This window comes from Scylla paramamosain, chromosome 8, assembly GCF_035594125.1.
Source record: "Scylla paramamosain isolate STU-SP2022 chromosome 8, ASM3559412v1, whole genome shotgun sequence".
NCBI lineage: Eukaryota > Metazoa > Arthropoda > Malacostraca > Decapoda > Portunidae > Scylla > Scylla paramamosain.
In genome coordinates, this window is record NC_087158.1 from 2,153,298 (window position 1) to 2,174,973 (window position 21,676).

Below are 21,676 nucleotides of genomic sequence, written 5' to 3' on the forward strand. Positions count from 1 at the left end.
CACCCATGTCACCACCACACACCATTACTCACAACACACAATGAGTACAAATGTCCTTCACACTGAAGAAAAAGCTCCCCAGTCCCAGTGCAGGCAACAACTTCTTGAGCTACAAGTACTTTACATATTGGTTATAAGTACAGCAACTTTGTGTTCTATGGCTTGGGAAACTTTAACTTGTCCAGAGGCCACCACGTATCTTGCCAACAAAAACTTTCAGCTAAGGCACAGGTTAACAACCATCCATGCACAGCAGGAACAGCAATGCCTTACAGTTTTGTTTGTATGACATCAGTTGCTTTGCAAATTGCTTTTATTTTTATTCTTATTCATTATGTGGAAGAGTGAAAAATTCTAATAACATGCTGTTTGTGGCATGTATTTACCATAATAGACGCTTATGCTATGCTGCGATAGTAATGTGTTGTGATTGTAGTCTGGCTACACAGCAGAGTGCCCTGTTTTGACAAAGTCTGTTTCACGGCTTAGGATAGAAAATACTGGATGCCTGGAATTTATTGAAAGAAGGAATTTTACCACAACATTAAGTATGGAACTAAGTGGTGGTCTCTCTTGTAGGTGCCAGTCAGAAGTGAGCAACAGCCAGTACTGCTGGGGATGGTGCAGCTTCCCCCAGAGACACAGCAGCCTCCTAACACTCGTTTCCAGGGCAACATTTGTCCCTATTGTGGAAGGGAGTTTATCAAGTCTGGTGACCTGAACCGCCACATCCGTACCCACACTGGGGAGAAGCCTTTCAGTTGCCACCTTTGTTCATATCGCTCCAGCAGAAAATACTCGCTTAAGAATCATATGTATACTCATTATAATAATTTGAATTGAAGAGTACAGACTTGATTACTCTGTACTGAGATGCTCAAGATTAATTGTAATATATATACTGTAATTATTACTCATGTAGCTCACACTGAAAAGACATCCCCTAGCTTTTTTTTTTTTTTTTTTTTTTTTTTTTTTGCTGGTCTTACAATTGTGTCAGAGCTTATGCAGGAAAACTTTATTCTAAAAGTATTGCAGTGCACGTCAGACACACATCACTGCAGCACTCTTTAGTTATATACCAGAAGTACCTGACTTGTTATTCATTTTGTTACCACCATGAACAGTTTTAATAGATGTACTATTGGATAAACTCTAAACCAGTATGAGCCTCAGTGATGTAAATGCAAATTCTCTCTCTCTCTCTCTCTCCTCTCTCTCTCTCTCTCTCTCTCTCTCTCTCTCTCTCTCTCTCTCTCTCTCTCTCTCTCTCTCTCTCTCTCTCTCTCTCTCTCTCTCTCTCTCTCTCTCCTGCTCATTATTTCGTGTTACTTATTAAATATCATCCTGAATTCCATCCATGCCCCTCTTCCTTGTCAGACCTTCACCTCAGTGTGCCTTCATTCCATTTCATAATATTTGTTGCAGTTTTCTTAGTGATGATCAGCTTATCTGTGTCATCTTTTGTTGTACTTAAAAAAAAAAAAGAAAGAAGAAAAATTTTAGAAGGTGATCTGTGTTGTGTTTTGCTGAATTCCCAGTCAAATAGGAATTCTGGACAACAATTGATCCTTGTCTGCTGTATCACTTCCCTCTATATCTCTTCTTTATGAACAACATTAGAGAACTTTTGTCATACCCTTCATCATATTCCTATCCAGGTGTCATGCATATTGTCTTCACTAGCGAGCTTATTTCACTGGATCTCTCTCTTTCCTTGCATATCTCTTCTTCCATATTTCTTCTCCATAACTAACATTTCAAGACCTTTTTTTCCTTCATCACATAATTCTGAACCAAGTGCCATGCATTTTGTCTTCAGTGGCGAGCTTATTTCCCTTAGTCTGTCAGAAAATAAATCAGTCACTTTTGACTTAGTGGACTTGGAAATTCTGAGAAGTATTAAGGGAAGAACCCATACGTGCCTAAGTTTGATAACCGTCCCCCACAAACATGTAGATGAGTAGTGAAGTTTGAAGAATGAATTATACTGGAACCCTGCAAAGACATTAGAAAGGATATGTTATGATAGTGTATCTGGTTGGTGAAGCAGTTTTGAATATCAGTTCCTTTTAGCGTTCCTGTTTGTAATATAGATTGGTATGTCATTTTCTTCATGTATAGTTCTTGCATTTTTCCTTTCCCAGTTGTTTCAGAAAGAGAAATGTGAGTTTATAGTATATAAAGATATGTTAAGTTTGTCCCTTTCCCTGTCAGTTAAATACTAAGATTTTCTTTGGCAAAACTTAAAGTAATTATATTGTTAAGTTATGCTGCATATCAAATATTTTGTAAAGGAAGTAGTGTGTATTTCTATTTAACATTCTATTTTAAGGGATATTGTTAATAGTATTGCATTGTCGAATGTTTGGGTTATGTTGCTTAGATACAAGACTCATTTTAAACACCAATTAGAATTTTTCTCTCTCTCTCTCTCTCTCTCTCTCTCCTCTCTCTCTCTCTCTCTCTCTCTCTCTCTCTCTCTCTCTCTCTCTCTCTCTCTCTCTCTCTCTCTCTCTCTCTCTCTCTCTCTCTCTCTCTCTCTCTCTCTCTCTCTCTCTCCCCATCACCAACTCAGTTTTTACATGGATACATTTTGCCAGTTTTGGGGATTTGTTGCCATGAACCTTGTTGAGTAAAGATGTGTAGACATGTCTTGTTCATGTTGTGGATCATGAAGGGGTGAGAAGTTACCAATGAAGTGACAGGCACAGCATCTCAGGGGCATCTCTGTTGTAGGTGGAGGATCGGAGAAGCTTGGACAGGGTGGTGCTGGGGGCGCTGGGTAGTGAGCAACCTGTCTCACCCACCTGCCCCTTCTGTGGCCGAATGTTCCGTCAGTCGGGGGTCCTGACAAGACACATCAGGACCCACACTGGAGAGAAGCCTTACATGTGTCCGCACTGCCCCTACCGAGGCAGCAGGAAAGCTCACGTGGAGGAGCACTGCAAGAGGAAGCATCGCTCGCCACACTCAGAAGACACGTTTGGGTACAATATGGGCCCTTGGGAACCTCAAACCCAGCAACCTTAAATGAAAAAAAAAACTGCTGAAACATAGGAAAGTTCTCACTCATTTTCTGGGATTGTGGAGCAAGCTTGCTTGCACATTTTGCTTTTTGTGATCTTCAGTTTTTTGTCAGTTTGCTTTTGTCTAAACTCATAAGATGACATCATGAATAAGCTGAGTTATGGTAAATGTTTATCGTATGCACATGAAATGTTAAATTCTCCATTTTCAGTAAAGATTTGTGAGAGCTTTTGTGTGACCTGAAGATGAATATCTGTAGCTGGATGTTTTGTCTTGCTGTCTCTTTATGAAAATTACTGAGTTTGAAAGAGGACAATGGAAATGTGGTAGTAACTTCAAAATGCTTTTATTATTCATGCAGGGCAAAAATTAAAGCTTGGGTGTGTTATTTGATGTGTGGCTTTAATTTGATAAGCATCCTGAAGTGATGTAAAAAGAAGGAAACTTTGTATGTTATCTTTCTTGTCATATTTGATCTCATTTGCTGGGATTGGGTATGAATAACATAGTGATATTGATGCATATCTCTTCAGTTTACTTTATTGGCAAAAATGAGTATGATAGAACCTGGTGTTAGCTGCCTTCTGATAACCCTCATGTTGGCTGGCCTGTGCATCTCTTACAAGGTGTGAAGAGGTAAGCTTATGTTGTTGGAATCATTTCTTTCTCATTAAAACATCTTTAAATGAACAGTGGGAAAAAAATGATTGATTAGCAGTTGTTACTGATCCTGAATCAAGGTTCACGAAATAGCATGGTGCTTAAAGATTCTGAATAATTTCCCAACCAAAGTTAACCGTTAATATGAATTTTGAAACACCTAAAGTAAAGATGAGAAAATTTCTAATTCTTGCACATCATCTTTGTAAGAGATAGTGAGCACAGTGAGACCATTTGTGGATGAGTGGTCATGTGAGCTGTAGGTTCCTCAGACCTGTGTAACGCCTCCAATGGTCTCTTGTTTTTAGGTAAGGGTGTTGGGTGGGCAGGAGTCAACACGACGCTTCACCTGCATCTTCTGCTCCCACACCACATTCAAGAAGGAGGACATGAGGCGACACATTAGGACTCACACTGGGGAAAAGCCTTTCGTGTGTCCTCACTGTCCATACCGTGCAACTCAGAAAGCCCATGTTGTCACTCACATAAAGCGTAAACACAGCTTTCCTGTGTCCTTGCAGTAAGCTGTGTGTTACCAAATATTGAACTTGTAGTTCAGCCTATAATAGAATAATACAAACATTTACAAATTGACAGTTATGAAAAGTGTTTATGAACATTGCACAGTTGTTTTCTTGGCTGTATGTTCTTTTCACCATTGGTTGAAATTAGAATGATAATTATTATTTTCCATCACCAAAAATTGATAGTTAGCATGGCAAGTTAAGTTCCTTCGTTCAGAATGCATCACTAATACACGCCTGTTAATGAGGCTCTGTTGCGAGGTGTTTCTGTGGCCTTGGCGAATGTAACCTGAATATGATAGCCAGCTTCTCTTAACTCAGAACCTGGAGCTTGATGTTCACATGAGAAACAAAAAGTGAACTGATTGTTACTGTTTATGATATGAGGTAAATTAATAGGATTTGTTTTAATAGAACATAGCAGTTTATGTATACAACACATTATCATTGAAAAATGAAAGAAAGGTTTCCACATTTGGAAGGAAAACTGACATGAAACTTGTGTTCTGGGAACCTCTGATGAAAACATTCATCTCCATTCAAGCACACTCGCTCACACACAGACACACGAACATCCCTCACTGATGTAAGTGTCAGAAGCAGTAATGGTTCTCCTGTAATGTGTGGCAGTGTGAATAGTAAAAAGGGCTCATGTAACAGTAAAACAGCATTAGAGATGCTTCCTCCACATTAGCCAGTAACACCCTTGTCTGGTTCTCTTTGTAGGGCTGTGAGGTGAACCGTCAACGGGAGGTTGCCCCACTCTTGTGCCCCTACTGTCGGGCTGTCTCCTTCCTGAGCACAAGCGACCTGCGCCGCCATGTGCGTATCCACACAGGAGAAAAACCTTATGCTTGCCCCCACTGCCCGTACCGCGCCAAGAGGACCACTCACTTGCAGGATCACATGCGCCGGCGGCACCCTCCGCCTCTCCTTAACATGGACCCCACACACACACCCCAGACACAGCCTTTAAGTAGCTATCCAGGCTCTCACTCGGCACCATGACACCACTTCTCACTGAGGGAACTTGTCTTGCCAGTGATTTAAGGATGGAAGATTGATCTTGCATTTCTTGACTTTTTTTTTTTAGGGAAGGTTGAGTCACATTAACTGGTGCTTCAATAGTTATATGTACTTGTTCAGAAGAGGTTAAACATTTTTGGAAAAGATTTTTGGATATTTATTGAAATTATGGAATCCACTGTTGTGTAATAAAGAAATTTTCTTATTTTGTGGTTTTGCCTCAGCATTATTGCCTACAGCCTTGCATTACCTAGAAGAAAGACGTACATTCTAAAGTTTCAGATAATTCTGGGAAGTTTACAGTTTTGTTTGGGATATTAAGATCAATAAATGCTCAGGAAACAAAGTAGTTTTTACTGTATAAAGTCCTAACTTAAAGTTGCAGTTGTAAAAGTTATCATGCTATTATCAGAAGAGAGTGAGGGCAAGATCAAAATTTTATTTTTTGATCAAAATATTCCCTTAAAATATAAGTAAATACTATGGTAGCAAGTTTAATAACTGTGAAGAGATTGTTAAAATCCTGAGGATTCTGGTGTGGCCAGCAACATGAATCTGTTCCCTGAGGTTAGCATCTGAAACATTTATGGAAGCAACCATATTAATAGTGTAAAACTTTATGGGGAGTAAGGATATTGTTTTATATAACCAAGACACATTAAGAGTACTCATATACTCTGTTCCATGTAAACAGAAAATTATATATATATATATATATATATATATATATATATATATAATATTATATATATATATATATATATATATATATATATATATCTATTATATATATATATATATATATATATATATATATATATATATATATATACGAGTATATATATATATATTATATATATTTATATATATATATATATATATATATATATATATATATATATATATATATATAATATATATATATATATATTAATGTATGCAGATTACTTAAAGGATGTATTTACTTCATCGTAAAGTATGAGCAGTAGAGTGATTGAGCCATCACTTGGAAAGTACATGGGAGAAGCCCCACAGATTACTGCAGTTACTGTGGTGGGCGGAGTGACAGTGTGTTGGGTGACGTGTTGTGATGCCATGGCAGGACCACCAGCCTCAAACCAGGAGCTGCATAGTCCTGCCTTCACCATAGGCTTTGGATTTGCAGTCCATGCTCAAATTGAGTTTCATCTTAAATTAACAATGCTTGGCATCCATTTATTCACTGTTGTACTACATGGTTTTGTTTTTGATGTCTTACCTGTTGTCATCTGTAGTGCTCTTGCCCCTCTTGAATCCTGCAGCCAACTCTTTCATGGTGGACCAGGAAAGCCACTCTTCCCCAAGTGTTGACTTTTGTTATGAATCTATGTGGTGGTGATTTGCATCTTGCAAATGCTTAGTGTGTCTCTCTCTCTCTCTCTCTCTTCTCTCTCTCTCTCTCTCTCTCTCTCTCTCTCTCTCTCTCTCTCTCTCTCTCTCTCTCTCTCTCTCTCTCTCTCTCTCTCTCTCTCTCCTCTCTCTCTCTCTCTCTCTCTCTCTCTCTCTCTCTCTCTCTCTTAATGAGTCTTAAGACCTGCAGTGTAGGAAAGGAGGATGATGTTATGATGTACATTAATATAAAAGGCCGTAGTGTACCGTGGTTCCAAATAGTTATAATTATAACAAAATTTTGGGAATAAGGACTTAAGAACTTCTGAATGATCCTTATATCTTCTGTACCCACAAAAAAAATAGAAAATTATGTATAAGTAGGTATGTGAAGGAATATGCAAAAAATCCTGTAACTTGCCCCATGGATGTATCTGATTCATCTTCAAGGTATGAATGGCACAGTGCATAGGGACAGCTTGCTTTCACTGTTAAGGAAGTTAACCAACCTGGGAAGATGCATAGAGGTGCACAGAAAAACATTGCCAGAAAACCGGTGCGTAACATTGCCAGAAAAACCCGTGCCTGAAACTGCATATTTGGTGAATCCCAGGTAACCCATGGCTTGTTTTGTTCTAGGCATTGGAGCCGCTGGTCTGTCCATACTGCCATAGGTCAACCTTCAAGCAGAAGAGTGACTTAAAGCGTCACATCCGAAGGCACACGGGAGAAAAGCCCTACCAGTGTCCCATCTGTAGTTACTCTGCTGGGAGGAGCGACTACGTGCAGGACCACCTGATGCGCCGCCACGGCCAGGTCTCCAGGGCCAAGCGACGCGCCACCAATCCTAACTGGACCTTGAGTTAGAGCTGCCAGTGCCCTTTGTGGTTGTGGGACGGGAACTGAGTGTTGCACAGCGTGTTGTGTGTGCCTGTCAATATCACACTGGTCCCACACAATTGTGCCACATTTTGCGTGTTGAGGCCGAGAGGTAGAGGTGGGTGTTTGGTTTGCCGTGTGCTGCTGCGTACTGTAGGTGCTCATCTTTGTGGAAAAAGTGATTCATGACTGAGAAAGTATCAGGATATTCTTGTTCTAAGTTTTATGGCAATATAAATAATTTACTTTGTGGATTGTTTTTGTCTACCATAAAGTATCTAGTACTGTTTTATAAAACTACTAGAAAATAAATAATCCTTGTTACCAGTATCATATTTTTGCATAAAAAAATTTCAGCTAGTGTTAAAAATGGTGTGTATCACAAGAGAGGTTTGTGGCTGATAATCTGTTACATGGTGTTTATATTACCGTATTTCATCAAAGAGTGAAAGTAGTATCCCTTTTGCAGATATGCTAGTTTATGCAATGTGTTTAAATCATTTCCACAATAAGCTATTGCAGAAAATTCTCATATGAATTTTGGACCTTTTGGGAAATTGTGAACCTGAAGAATATTGAAAATAAGGATTAAAGAATCCATAGACCATAAATACTGAACCACAGAATTGCATGAATGGAATATTTGTTGATTGCAGCTGTTGTTTTAGTGACTGCATGGTGAATGTTGTGTTTTAGGGTCTTCAGTGGCCAAGGTTGTGATGTCACGGCAACCTGGAAGTGACAGACTTGGAGGAGTCAGCAGTTTGATTCTTTCGGTGAAATGCCAGTGGCAAAGAAGTGCATCCATTCCTGTTGCCTGCATCACACCTAACAGTGATCCACTCAAATGTGGAGCAAATAATGACTTGTAAAATAGTGTTTGAACAGCCTCATGATACATACAGTGACATGATCAAATATGGAAAGTGCTTATTTTTCAATTAAATGACAAATTTATATCCATATAACTGTAAATTCCTGTTTATTATATATGATAGTAAATTTTTAAATAAAAAGTTAAACTTTCCCTGTATAATAACATTACTTTCTGGAATATAAATGGAAAAAGCTGTAGTTTGAAGCTGAATGCTTTGTGCTTGGTGAGCATTTGCAAGGCTTCTGCACATAGTCTTTGAAAGTACTGGACACATTTACCAGTACAACACTGGAGCTGCTGCAGCCACCTGGCAGACCAAGCAGATTGTATTGACACTGACTATTTGAGGATCACAATTTCAGTGGCGGCTTTATGAAAAAGATAATTTGCTCCAGGATTTTACTTTGGGTCTATCTATCCACAGAAGGTGCCTCAGTAAATCTTCCTTCCAAAGTGCAAAGAAACCAGCAGTAATGAATATTGTTCACATTTTGATTAATGATGGCAATAAGAGAAAAAAGTTGAAGATGAGGGAGGATTAGATTAGTGCAGAGAACACGAGGGGCAGCAGACTGACTCTGGTTGTTCTCTTCTAGGCCACACCTGAGGGCTTGGCGCTGACGTGTCCCTACTGCTACAGGTCCACCTTCAAGCAGACCAGTGACCTCAAGCGACACATCCGCATTCCATACTGGGGTGAAGCCGTTTCAGTTGTCAGTACTGTGCCTATAGTGCCGTGCGCGGAGCACCTCAATGATCACCTGTGGAGGAGACATAGGATTCTGGCCAAGAAAAGAACACATTCAGTTCTCAATATTCCCATCTGATTAAACCTGTTTCCCATAAATATAATTCAACATCTGGCCTTGTCCAGGAAACGTACAGACTCAGTAAGGCCAGGAAGGATGTATGAAAGAGGTTTTATTCTGAACACAGCTGAATCATTGCTCCCATCATAAACTTGATTGTTGTGTCATATAGTTGGGTGAATGCTGTCAAGAAGCAATATTTATCTAAGTGTTTTGTTGATACATTGGTTTAAGTAAATAGTTAGGGAAAACTTGGTTTAGATGAAAATGCATCTATTGCACACTGCATCCTCTCTCTCTCTCTCTCTCTCTCTCTCTCTCTCTCTCTCTCTCTCTCTCTCTCTCTCTCTCTCTCTCTCTCTCTCTCTCTCTCTCCTCTCACTCTCTCTCTCTCTCTCTCTCTCCTCTCCTCCTCTCTCTCTCTCTCTCCTCTCGCTCTCCTCTCTCTCTCTCCTCCTCTCTCTCTCTCTCTCCTCTCTCGTCTCTCTCTCTCTCTCTCTCTCTCTCTCTCTCTCTCTCTCGTCTCTCTCTCTCTCTCACTCATCTTCTCTCTCTCTCTCTCTCCTCCTCTCTCTCTCTCTCTCTCTCTCTCTCTCATCATCATCTCATGGATACCTTCCCCTGTCCTGTGAAAGTCATTTTCACATTCACAGCTCAGGCAGTTGGCAGGTCCTTCCAAGTCAGCTTGGTCCTCACACCATTCTTAATCTTCACAAAATTGTAAGAAAATCTATAATCTGGATCTTGATCAATGATTTATCAGTTTGTGAAGGAGGAAGAGTTAATTAGTCTATATTGATGCTCAAACTTGTGAGCAATCAAAGTTATAATGAAGAATTCAGCTCTGGAGTGCCCTGGTAAGAGAGGAGGTAATGCCTTAAAGATGCTGGTGTTTGCATCACTCATGGAATATCATGGAGACCAGAAAATGAAAAAAGAGAACATTTGGATTAAGTCTGTAATCATAACAAGCAGAGTTGTTGAATCTACAAGAAAAGGCATTAAAGTGGTTGGTATTATTTGATGTTTTATATCCTTACTGTTCAAGGAGTGAATGTGAATACTGCAGCTGTCTCATGATTGCCTGTGCTACATCATTCAATTTCTAAGCTTTGGGTATAGTCTGCATCAAAATGAGTTCAGATCAACAACATATTACATTAGCCATACCAGAGGAAGTATTATCATAACTCTGCTTGTGCAAATGTTTTATTTATTTATTTATTTTTCCTTTTCCAATTGAAAGGATCAATACAAAATAAAAGAAAACTATTCTCTGGTTACATAATTAATATAACAGGAAGCTGAAAACATTAGAAAATTGCTCCCAGTTATCTACAGCTACACTTGGATATCTTGTCTGGAAACTTTCCCTAGAGTATCACCTGGATTCCCTTTTCCACGTCCTTGTTGAGGAGGAGTGGCTAGTGATGTAAGCTACAGTTAATACTCAACAGTGAGTCAGACGGTGACCTGCTCTTTCTCCAGCAGGTGAGGCGTCCACCCTTGCAGTCCCTTCTGTCTTCCTCCACCCCAGGACGGCCACTCCCGCACCAACAGCAGGTCTCCACCTCCACCAGTCTCCCAGAGATGCCCACTATGGTTCGCAATTACTTGTGCCCATTTTGCTCCAAGAACTTTTACGGAAGTGTTGACCTTGAGAGACACAAGAGGACTCACACTGGAGAGAAGCCGTTTGCTTGCAACTTTTGTTCATATCGGGCAACACAGATGGGTAACCTTCAGCGGCATATAAAATCAAGACACCAGAGTCCTCAGAAGAAGTAAATTGACTTGAGCTAACAGAAATCATTGGAAATAAAAAGGTACTGAATGTGGCTGCTCTTAATATGCATATAAGTAAGGGACCACCATCATGATGCATGTTCTTCATGGCAATTTGAAAGTTCCCTGGCATGTTGTGAAAAAGGGACAACACACATTTGATTTACAAGGAACAATGCTATGCTTATGGATTTTGAAAAAAAATTCAACAATTCTGAACTTGTTCCCAAGCCTTTGTAAAACCTATATATTTAGATCATTGTGTAGAGAACTCATCATTATTTCACTTAGATTGTAGTCATCAAAGAGTTATTAATGAAGGACAGAGTACCATTTTCTGTGGATCAAGACTATGGACATAACATGAACTCAAGGTCATGGATGGTAATCACAGAGACAGTGTGCATCAGACAGCTAATGGATACCTCCTCTGTCAGTGAGACTTACCCGCCCTCATCTCTCCTCAGATATCAGCCAGATATGTAGCACCGCTGCATGCCTCACCTCTCATCAGCAAATTCTTCCAGTGCCCTCTGTGTCCCAAGTCTTATGATTACCGAGGGTCTCTAGACATCCACATGAGGACTCACACTGGGGATGCACCCTTTGCCTGCCCCCACTGCCCGCTGCGCACCAAGGACAAAAGCAACCTTCGCAGGCACATCAAAAGGAGACACCGTTGATCATGACGCTTTAGATGCACTGGATTTTTTGCTTTCCAACTGAATTGGAGTCATTTTTCCAGAAAAGTTCAGGTAAAAGAACTGAGACTCAGTCACATATCTTACTACATCAAAATAAATTGCCTGGATTTCAGTATGGCATGTGAACTGTACATTTATGCCAACAGTGTTGTTATTTTCTGTCAAATCCAGGAAATCTTAATATAAATAATATTCCATAACATGTACACATGCAAAAATGATTGGGGACTGTAGGCAACAGAGTCCATGTCCTCATCTTAACTTCTCAGGGTTGAAGAACATGTCCTCCAGGAAGGAGTCAGAGGTTTTAGTCACAGTCCTCCAGTAAGGAGTCAGAGGTTCTAGTCACAGAAACACAACCAATCCCTCTCCACTGCTGGGACTGTGGTGCTCTTGCTTGCCAAGTGCTCAGGTCTGGGCTCATTTGTTCACCATTGATTTTCTTCATCAATTCATGTTTGTATTGTACAAAATAAAGGATGAAGTATTCACATATGCTATATATTGTCTAAGTGAGATTAAATTGTTTTGTTGATGTAAAGGCAGTGAGTGTGATTCCTGACAGGAGACACTGCTGTGCCTCAGTGTTGGAGTTGCTCAATGGAGTTCAGTGTACAAAGAAAGTCTGAAAGTGACTTAACTTCAAGGATGACACTAAACAAGGACTTATAGTATTATTAAAAAAAATATATATATATTACCTTTTATTATATTGTAATGTGTTCTGGTTATTAGTGTAATGTGACTATTTTTGGTAATATATATATATATATATATATATATATATATATATATATATATATATATATATATATATATATATATATATATATATATATATATATATATATATATATATATATATATATATAAAATGACAGGCAAAGTTTTAAAATCCTTGAATTAGGTCAGAAAGAACTATGAGTCACTCTCAAAACATCATCAGAAATCAACTTTATGTTAGTCTGTTTCTCAGGCAGTTTTGGAGTAATTGAAATATTTTTAAGATGATGAATTTCTTTGTCACATATTTGTATAAAGTGTTGTTTTCAATAAATCTAATGTAAGTTTTAATTTTGTATTATTTCAAGGGTCTGCTGTATGGAGAAACTGAACCTTGAGAAAGTTGTTTGCTGTTATACAGCACTACTGCAGAAAAGCAAAGGTGGTATTTGAATGTGTGATGTGTTCATGTCTGAGTGCAAGGAATGAGTCTTCAGGTCTTCAGGACTTGGTTCATCCACCGGCTACACATGTATCTACAAACTTCAGGGAAGGAGATGGGGAATTATCTTGCTAACTTAACTAGTCTTTCACAAATTGCATGAGAGAATTGACAGAGTTGGGAAGTAATTTTTGCTCCATAAAGCACTTCCCTAATTTTCACACATTGCAGTGATACATTTAGTAAAACATTACATTGAATCTAAGTATATTCTTTTATCAGTTATTATCTTATTTGTTTGGTTCAGAGTTTGTGTAATCGGGCACCAATACTGTAAAGCACACTAGTTTTCACCTCTATGTGATGCAAGCCAGACTGGTGACCACATCACGTAGAGAACAGCAGCTCAGTGTGATGTTTGGCTTCTTAGCTAGACCATCTCATTCATAACCTTGGCTTCACTGTCTTTTGTGAGCTGAGTAATCATCTTGCTGCCTTTAGTCTCAAATATTAGTAAGCTTGTCACAGAAAACAAAAATGTATAGTGAAATGTGTAACCAACAGGTTCATGCCTTGGCAAACTACCATCAAAGCTCTTTTCTTTTATAGGCTTTGTGGCCAGGAAGGTTTGAGGGCAGCGACTGTTTGCCTTCCAATGTCAGGAATCAAGAGCAACTGCAACCTAGCAAGCACTTAGTTTGTCCTCAGTGCCACAGGGGGTTCGCCCACAAGGTAGACTTGGAGCGACACTACAGGATCCACACAGGGGAGAAACCTTTCGCGTGTCCCATTTGTCCGTACCGAGCCACAGTAAAGACCAGTCTGCAGAAGCATCTCCGCACACACAGTGGAGAGAAGCCATATGCTTGCCCGTTCTGTCCCCTCCGCTCCAGTGACAAGAGTAACCTGTACCGGCACATCAGGAGCAAACACCGTGATGCAAACTGAGCCTGTATTCTGAAACACTGCTCTCTCATCCTGACTATTTTCAAAGGCAGCAGAGATGATTAGCTGGGTTCTTAAGAGTGTCTCACCTGTTAACAATGTAGAAATCTTGTTAATCTGCCACTAGAACTATAAAAGCACTTTTAAAAACTTTTGTAGCTGTAACTAGAGCATTTTGAAAGAAATGGAGGTGTGATGTAAAACTGTTTCAGAATATGGACGCTAAAGAGTAGAAGCTGTGGTGCATTTAAGAGAGGCTCCTGAACTTAAATTCTTGCCTTTTAATATGCCATATCAAAACTGTGTGCTGTATTTCTTCATGTTGCAAGTTTGTATTTATTTATTTTTTTCCTTTATATTTATGAACATAATGTACTTAGCGGCTTTTGTTCTGAAAGCAGAATCAGGCTATTATATTTAATTCAGTCATATTGCTAAAAGGATATAATTGTGGACAGTTTTTATTAGGATGGTAGCCAGCCACTTATCACATGTATATTATATTCTAATGGTAAATAAGTGTTAATAAAGATGAGAATACATTGTTGCATTTCAGTATACGAAATAAACATGAGACTGAGATGAGAAGCAAGGCCAGGTGAGGGAAAGTACTGGACACAAGCAGCAGTTGTGTTCAGTTTGGCAATATTGTTTGGCTGTCATAAAGTTGAAATTTATGTCTCATGTTTTATAGTAATCATCATCATCATCATTGCCACCATCATTTTTAAAATCATCCTAATTTGAAACAGGCCAGCCTTAACCACCTCATGAAGTTCAGCACAACTGCAGGAGGGTGTGTTGCTCATGTGTGAAATGGAAGGCAGTGGTATTACAGTGATTAAAACTAAATAAATATAAAAAATTGCAAAACTTGATGAGTTTCACATTGTTAAAGAGAGGAAGAAGATGCTAAAGTGAGAGGGAAGTTTTGCTAATAATCATAGTCTTGAGTATGATGGTTTGGAAGGATCACAAGCTGTTCCTGAAATATGTTCTGTCCTTAATGAATCTCATCACAATTATGTATTTGATACCTGTAAATAAATATATGTGTAATAAAAAAGAACATAACACATGACTCTTAACTATGCAGTTTGGAAAAAAATACACTGATGAATATTGAAAAGATAAAGCAGTATTTATATTTACCTTATATATATATATATATATATATATATATATATATATATATATATATATATATATATATATATATATATATATATATATATATATATATATATATATATATATATATATCTGCCCTTGCTTAAAATATAGAAACTGTTGGTGAATGGAGGCAATGCATCGTGTCTGTGAAGCAGTACATATGTTGCTTGTAAGTAAGTGGACAAGGGCTTTTCTCTGTTTTAGTACCTTTACGTATCAGTTGGTAATAGTACGTGCTATTTCTCTGCTTGGTGATAGTGCTTGTGTTCATGTAGATGAGAAAGCTTATTTATTGTACGTACTTATGTAGTATATACATAAAAGTAATTTAGTTATTCTAGTGCATATAGTTGTGTAGTATAAACGCAATACTGACGAGAACAACAACAACATCCAACATCGCCACTTTCTTTTCTTATAGGGTGGTTGGGGCGGCGGCTGGGGCCTGGGAGAGAGTGGCAGGGCCGAGTCTGTGGCCGCCATCAAACACTTCAAGTGCCCAGACTGTGACAAAGCGTTTGCCACCAAGTGGGAGTTTGAGCGTCACCGGCGGACGCACACCGGAGAGAAGCCCTTTGCCTGCCCCGTCTGTCCGTACCGAGCCACTCAGAAAACTAGCCTTCAGAAGCACCTGCGAACTCATAGTGGAGAAAAGCCCTATGCGTGTCACTTGTGTTCTTACAAGGCATCACAGAAGGTTCATCTCCAAAACCACATGCACACACACAGTGCTGGTGCAGAGTTTCCGTGCCCTCACTGCCCCTACCACTGTGCAAGATATGACTTGTTGCAGCAGCATTTGCAGAACCACTGTGACAATAAATAACTTATGCACACAAAGGTTGGTTGAGGCTGCAAGGGAGACGTATTGGCAATGAAGGTTTTGCAACAAGTTCAGTGTGTTGACATTGTCCTGGTGCATATATTCAAGCCACAATTTATTTTGCTGGCAAGGTACAATATTTCACTTGAACAGAATAACTAAATAGAAAGATGGACATATAACAAAAGATACAAACATACATACACACAAATACACCAACACAAAAACAGGAAAACTGAATCCGTATTATCTGACTATAAAGATTTTGATGCACCTTGGAGTGACTTGGGCATATCTTCTTGTCTTTTTAGGTGTCGGGAGAATGTGGGCTTGGAAGCAACACGCAGGGCGCCTCAGGCAAGGAAAGTAAAGAGAGAGGCTTCTCCTGTTCTTTCTGTCCCTACTCCTCCAACCAGAAAGGAAAGCTTGAGAGACATGTCAGGACTCACACTGGAGAGAAACCCTTTGCTTGTTCCTTCTGCCCTTATCGAGCAGCACAAGATAACGTCCTAAAGAATCACATCCGCATTCATACTGGGGAGAAGCCATACAAGTGTTCCCAGTGTGGATATTGCACTGCCAAATCTGCCAACTTGAAGCGTCACCTCACCAGGCACGGCAGAGAGAAGAAGCCGCACACCTGCCCCCACTGTTTCCGGCCACACACTTATGAGACCTCCTTAAAGCACCACCTCCTCATCCACCACTCCACACCTGTCTGATCCCCACTCATTCTCACTCTCGGCAGGACAACCTATGCATTCTCTAATGTTTTGTACTTAGTGTTGTGAAGTTAAGCAGTACTTTTATTGTCACTTTAACAGTATGTCATCTTTTATTATTATTATTATTATTATTATTATTATTATTATTATTATTATTATTATTATTATTATTATAGTTATTACCATTATCATTTTGTTTCTTTTCTTCTAATTATTATTATTATTATCATTATTATTATTATTATTATTATTATTATTACATTGTTTTTATTATAACTACTACTACTACTACTACTACTACTACTACTACTACTACTACTACTACTACTACTACTACTACTACTACTATTACTACTATTACTACTACTACTACTACTACTACTGCTGCTGCTGCTGCTGCTGCTGCTGCTGCCACTACTACTACTACTGCTACTACTACTACTACTACTACTACTACTACTACTACTACTACTACTACTACTACTACTACTACTACTACTACTACTACTACTATTACTTTGTGTTCTACATATTTTCTTTATAATTATTAGTTACCTAAATAAAACTGGGAAGGAAATAATTGATGTAGTAATTTATACAGAACAATTATTTTGCAAGTTATGTTACATACTAAAGGAATCACAAAGCTGTAGCCAGGAGGAAGTGTCCCGAGCAGGGTGTGGCTTTGTGACCTGAGCCATGGAGGTGTGCAGGGAATTACAGAGGTTGCATACAAAGAGAGGACTGTTGTGATGTTACCTCAAAAAAAGTGTATGTTTGATTTCCACTGAATGTGCTACAGTAGTCATGACTGCACACACACACACACACACACACACACACACACACACACACACACACACACACACAAAGATTTCAGATTTCAAGAATGGTACAAAGCAACCTTGACTCAATACAAATAGATAAGCACAGTTAGATATAATTATGCAGCACACATATACAGCTGAAGAAAGAAGAGAGTGGAGGCTTTGTTATGTTACTGTATGTGAGTTAATGAATGCATTGAAAAAAATTAGATAAAAAAAGATCTTTGATTGCTGAGACAAGGAGAGACAGGATGTATGAGAGGGCACAAAAAAAGTTGAGAAAGGGAAGATGTTTCAAGCAGTATAACTTCTCCCATAGATGTACTGTAGATGTCTGGAATGGGGTAGAAGAGGTGATAGTAATAAAAAATGCACATCAACTAAAGGAAAGTCTGATTGAATATACATTCACAAATGTAGCACAGCCATTGCACAGGATATTATAGTTAGGTGAAAACACACACACACACACACACACACACACACACACACACACACACACACACACACACACACACACACACACACACACACATAGTTGCTAGATCACTTCCATTTCTGAAAAGACCTAGTTTAATTTCTTTTTTACCTAAGCATTGTAAGATAGTGTTTATTTTGTGTTATGTGTGAACTGATGTTTGTAGGAAGGAGTTTCCATGTGGTAAGGCAGCAGTGTGCCTCAGTGTGGGAGACACTGAGTGTGAGATGCACTGAATTGTCTTGCACCAGTCAGTGCATGGTTCAGGAAGAGAAAACTTTTTATAAGTTTATTAAAAACCTCAAATCAATTACTTTTTTTTTTCATCCTTGCTTTGCTGGTGAAATGATGCCCTATGGGTACAGAGTCTGGTGATCATCATGCATTGTTTCCTAATACATCCCTCATCTCATTCCAAATAATGGTGGTTTTTCCATAAAGCACTTGGGGATTTAGTGGTGGTTGGTGTCCTTGTACATTTTATTGTGTCATATAGCATCTGACTCTCCCCTTGAGCCACTGGGGAACTTTTGTTGAGATTGCCCTGTTTTCTTCTCCCTAGGTGGCGTGGGGCAGTGTGGAGGGGGCAGGCGTCCATACACCAGCACACAGCAGCTTTAGCCAACACCATCAAGGGATACACTCTTATGGGGAGGCAGTAGGGCCGTCAGGTCTTGTGGCCTGCTTGGAGACACCACAGTACCAGGATGCATTGGCGTCACAGCTGGTGGACCAGCAGGACACGTCCCCCACCAGGGACAGGGAGGGGTGGTTCCAGTGTCTGGACTGTGACAAGTGTTTCCCCAGTAAATGGAAATTGAAGCGACACAGTCGAGTTCATACTGGAGAAAAACCATTTGCCTGCGAGTTGTGTCCGTACCGCGCATCACAGAAGCCAGTGCTGCAGACCCACATGCGGCGACACACAGGGGAGAAGTTTTACTGCCAGCACTGCTCCTTCCATTGCTCTCAGCGGATCACAATGCGGCGACACATGTCTAAATACAACCATCGATTCGATTTTTAAATTTACTTAATTTTTATTTATTAATTTTTTGGTTTAACCTGAGAAGTGGATTTATAAATGAGTGAAAACATTAGTGTATATGAGAGCTAGTGGACAAAGATCAATAAAATAAAAGTCATTAAATGAATTTGCTTATTTTTGTGACTTTTGATTATGATTTTCTGGGATAATTGTTACTTGAGGAGAGTTATTTTTACTGCTGGGTAAAGCTTCAGCAAACTACATGATTATATCTTCATTTGTGATGTGACATCATGAAGAGGACTAAGGAAACAACCTCTTTGAAGTCATTTTGTGTGGTGTTGTGTCACAAGGAGGAGATGAGTGCAGTGAATGGTGGTGCGTGGTAGCACTGCCTCAGCTGCTTCACAGCTACTCCTTCAAAAATAAAATGCAAATATTGTATATAGATGATGCCCAAAACTTTCTGTGCAGCAGTAACTTTATATGTATAGCAGTAACTTTTCATATAAGCAAATTATATGAAACTTCTTACATTGCTCTTTACTTGCAATTTATAATTTTGATGAATCAAGGAATTTTTATTTTTTTATTTATTTATTTATTTATTTTATTTATTTATTTATTTTTTTTTTTGCAACTTTTTAACTACTTCCATATTGGGTTTTTCAGATACTGAAATTATGAAGTATATTTTCATTATTTTATTAGGCCTTGATACAAGACATGGATGATAATTTTGCAACACACCTCAAACAATCTACATCATGTGTACATTTATTGAAGGAAAGGAGTACCATTGTACTGTACATATACTTGAGTTTTGTTCTCAAGTTATTCCAGCAGCAACAGTAATGGCAAAAATAACAAGGGATTTTTATTTTGTTATGTACACTGTAATGATCTAAAATAAATCTGCAGTCATCCTTTTATGAATCCATTTTTTATACTATTGTGTTCAAAGGCTTCTGTTATTTATGTTATGTTCATTTGAATATTGAAATGTTTGCACTAAACAGAAAAAAAAACTTATTGTTTCTGTAGAATATCTTATTCAGCACACTACATGTAATAGTTTGCACTTAGTTTATCATATTTGCTAGTTTTGGATGCAAATGTTATTACCTCTTAGTATATTAGTGTAGCACATTAATGTTCCTGCTAAGACTAAGACTGTTAAGATGTCATGTGGCAACACTGACTCACAGACTTCATGCATTTTCCAGAGTAAGGGCAGTGTGGACAAGGACGTAGGCAGCTCCCACTCTCACCATCGCCGGGGCTTCCACCGCTTGCCCACCACCCAGGACGCCTCCCTTGCTGACACCACACTGCAGGCCAGGGATGGCCAGCCGCCAGACCTGCAGAGGATCTGTAAAGCAGAGGACCGAGGCCACCCAGACACCCACCCTGGCATGCGGTCCCTGGCGCCCCTCAACCTGCAGATGTACACTGTTTCGGGGCCCGGGCCAGGCCACACCTGTTTCCTGTGCGGCAAGAGCTTTGGGCTGAAGCACAACCTGTATCGGCACCTGCGCACCCACACTGGTGAGCGGCCGCACCAGTGCCCACACTGTGAATACCGAGGTTCCCGCCGCTCCCATGTCCTGACGCACATCAACAGAGTGCACCAGCGCCAGGACCAGCCAGACTCAGACTCCCTCACATAGACTTGCCAGTATTACGTCTTCATTGTGTTGAAATGTAGTTATGCAATTTCCTCTACTTACTAATTTATGATGATTCATCTGTATGTGAAGAATTCCAATAAACTGTTCTTGTCCACATGGATTATTGACATGACCCTTCTATGGTAAAGCAAGCTTTATATTTCATTATCACCTCCACTAGTGAAACTGATCACATGAACCTCCTCAACCCAGACGTGAATATTACAGAAAAAGGACATGAGATGTTTCCTTTTACTGTTTTGCAGGAAATGATGAAATCTACAAGCGAAACATACTACTAATATATATATATATATATATATATATATATATATATATATATATATATATATATATATATATATATATATATATATATATATATATATATATATAAGAAAATAAACTTATGTTCTGTACAACACAGCATACATACATACATACATACATACAGTTCTGAATGCAATGTACACCTGAGCCGTGGCTGAGGCAGCTGCCTGACACTCTCCCTCTCTCCACAGGTTGGCTCACCCTATCGCTTCATCTGCAACCATTGCAACAAGAACTTCTACCACAAGAATGACTTCAGAAAGCACCTGAGGGTTCACACGGGGGAGAAACCCTATGCGTGTCCGTACTGCCCGTACCGAGCCGCAGTGAAAGCCAGACTGCGCAGCCATGCCAGAACCAGACACGACACTGACCTGTAGGGAAGACTGTCACTCCACACACTGTCTGAGACCATTCCTCCACCCTCTGCTGCCAGATGGTATTGCCTTCCTGAACTTTTCCTTTTCAGACTTCTCAAGGTAGAGTACAATGTTACTGTTGAGCACTTGCTTCTTGCTTCTATGTCTGCATTTCATCACTAATAAGTTACACAACCAAGGAGAGAATGGACTTTTCCAAGATATAGAAGGGCCTTCAATTCAAGTATCATGTTATCACGTACATAGACTGTATGTTAGACAGTCGGAGGAAACAGCTCACTGCTCACCCATGGAGACTGTTTCTGGCTGTCAAGGAAAAATGTGTGTTGGTGTTTTGGTGGAGGTGTTTATCACTTTGGTGTTGTCAACATGATGCGTCTGTCATGTCTGGATGTGGCGTGCAGCACACCAGTTCTGTTTACTGTAAAGAAGGTAAAAGAAAAATGGCTTTTTCAAGAAGAACAATTTTCAAACCATAGTGACATATGTTGTAGACTGTTACCTGAATAC

The 21,676-nt window shown here is 39.3% G+C and overlaps 1 protein-coding gene across 17 annotated transcripts in view; it reads left to right on the forward strand.

Annotated features, from left to right (window-relative positions):
- The window catches only part of LOC135102692 (zinc finger and BTB domain-containing protein 20-like), a 56,726-nt gene that overhangs the window by 31,764 nt on the left and 3,286 nt on the right, over window positions 1-21,676 (forward strand). Inside the window, exons 6-7 of one of the 17 annotated variants that reach the window (XR_010269735.1) lie at window positions 2,740-3,666; window positions 3,999-4,705. The exons of 2 other annotated variants lie outside the window; for them this stretch is intronic. Coding sequence is in view for 13 of the 15 variants with exons in the window: in XM_064008102.1 (XP_063864172.1) it covers window positions 18,361-18,825 (465 nt within the window). In the remaining 2 variants the exon portion in view is untranslated. Of the gene's footprint in view, window positions 1-579; window positions 955-2,739; window positions 3,667-3,998; window positions 4,706-4,940; window positions 5,446-7,247; window positions 8,514-10,661; window positions 11,000-11,425; window positions 12,348-13,436; window positions 14,316-15,366; window positions 15,787-16,079; window positions 18,109-18,360; window positions 19,013-20,012; window positions 20,572-20,977; window positions 21,266-21,676 lie in introns of those variants that run through there. 14 more of the 17 variants (XM_064008112.1, XM_064008113.1, XM_064008125.1 and 11 more) reach the window with 14 other exon arrangements.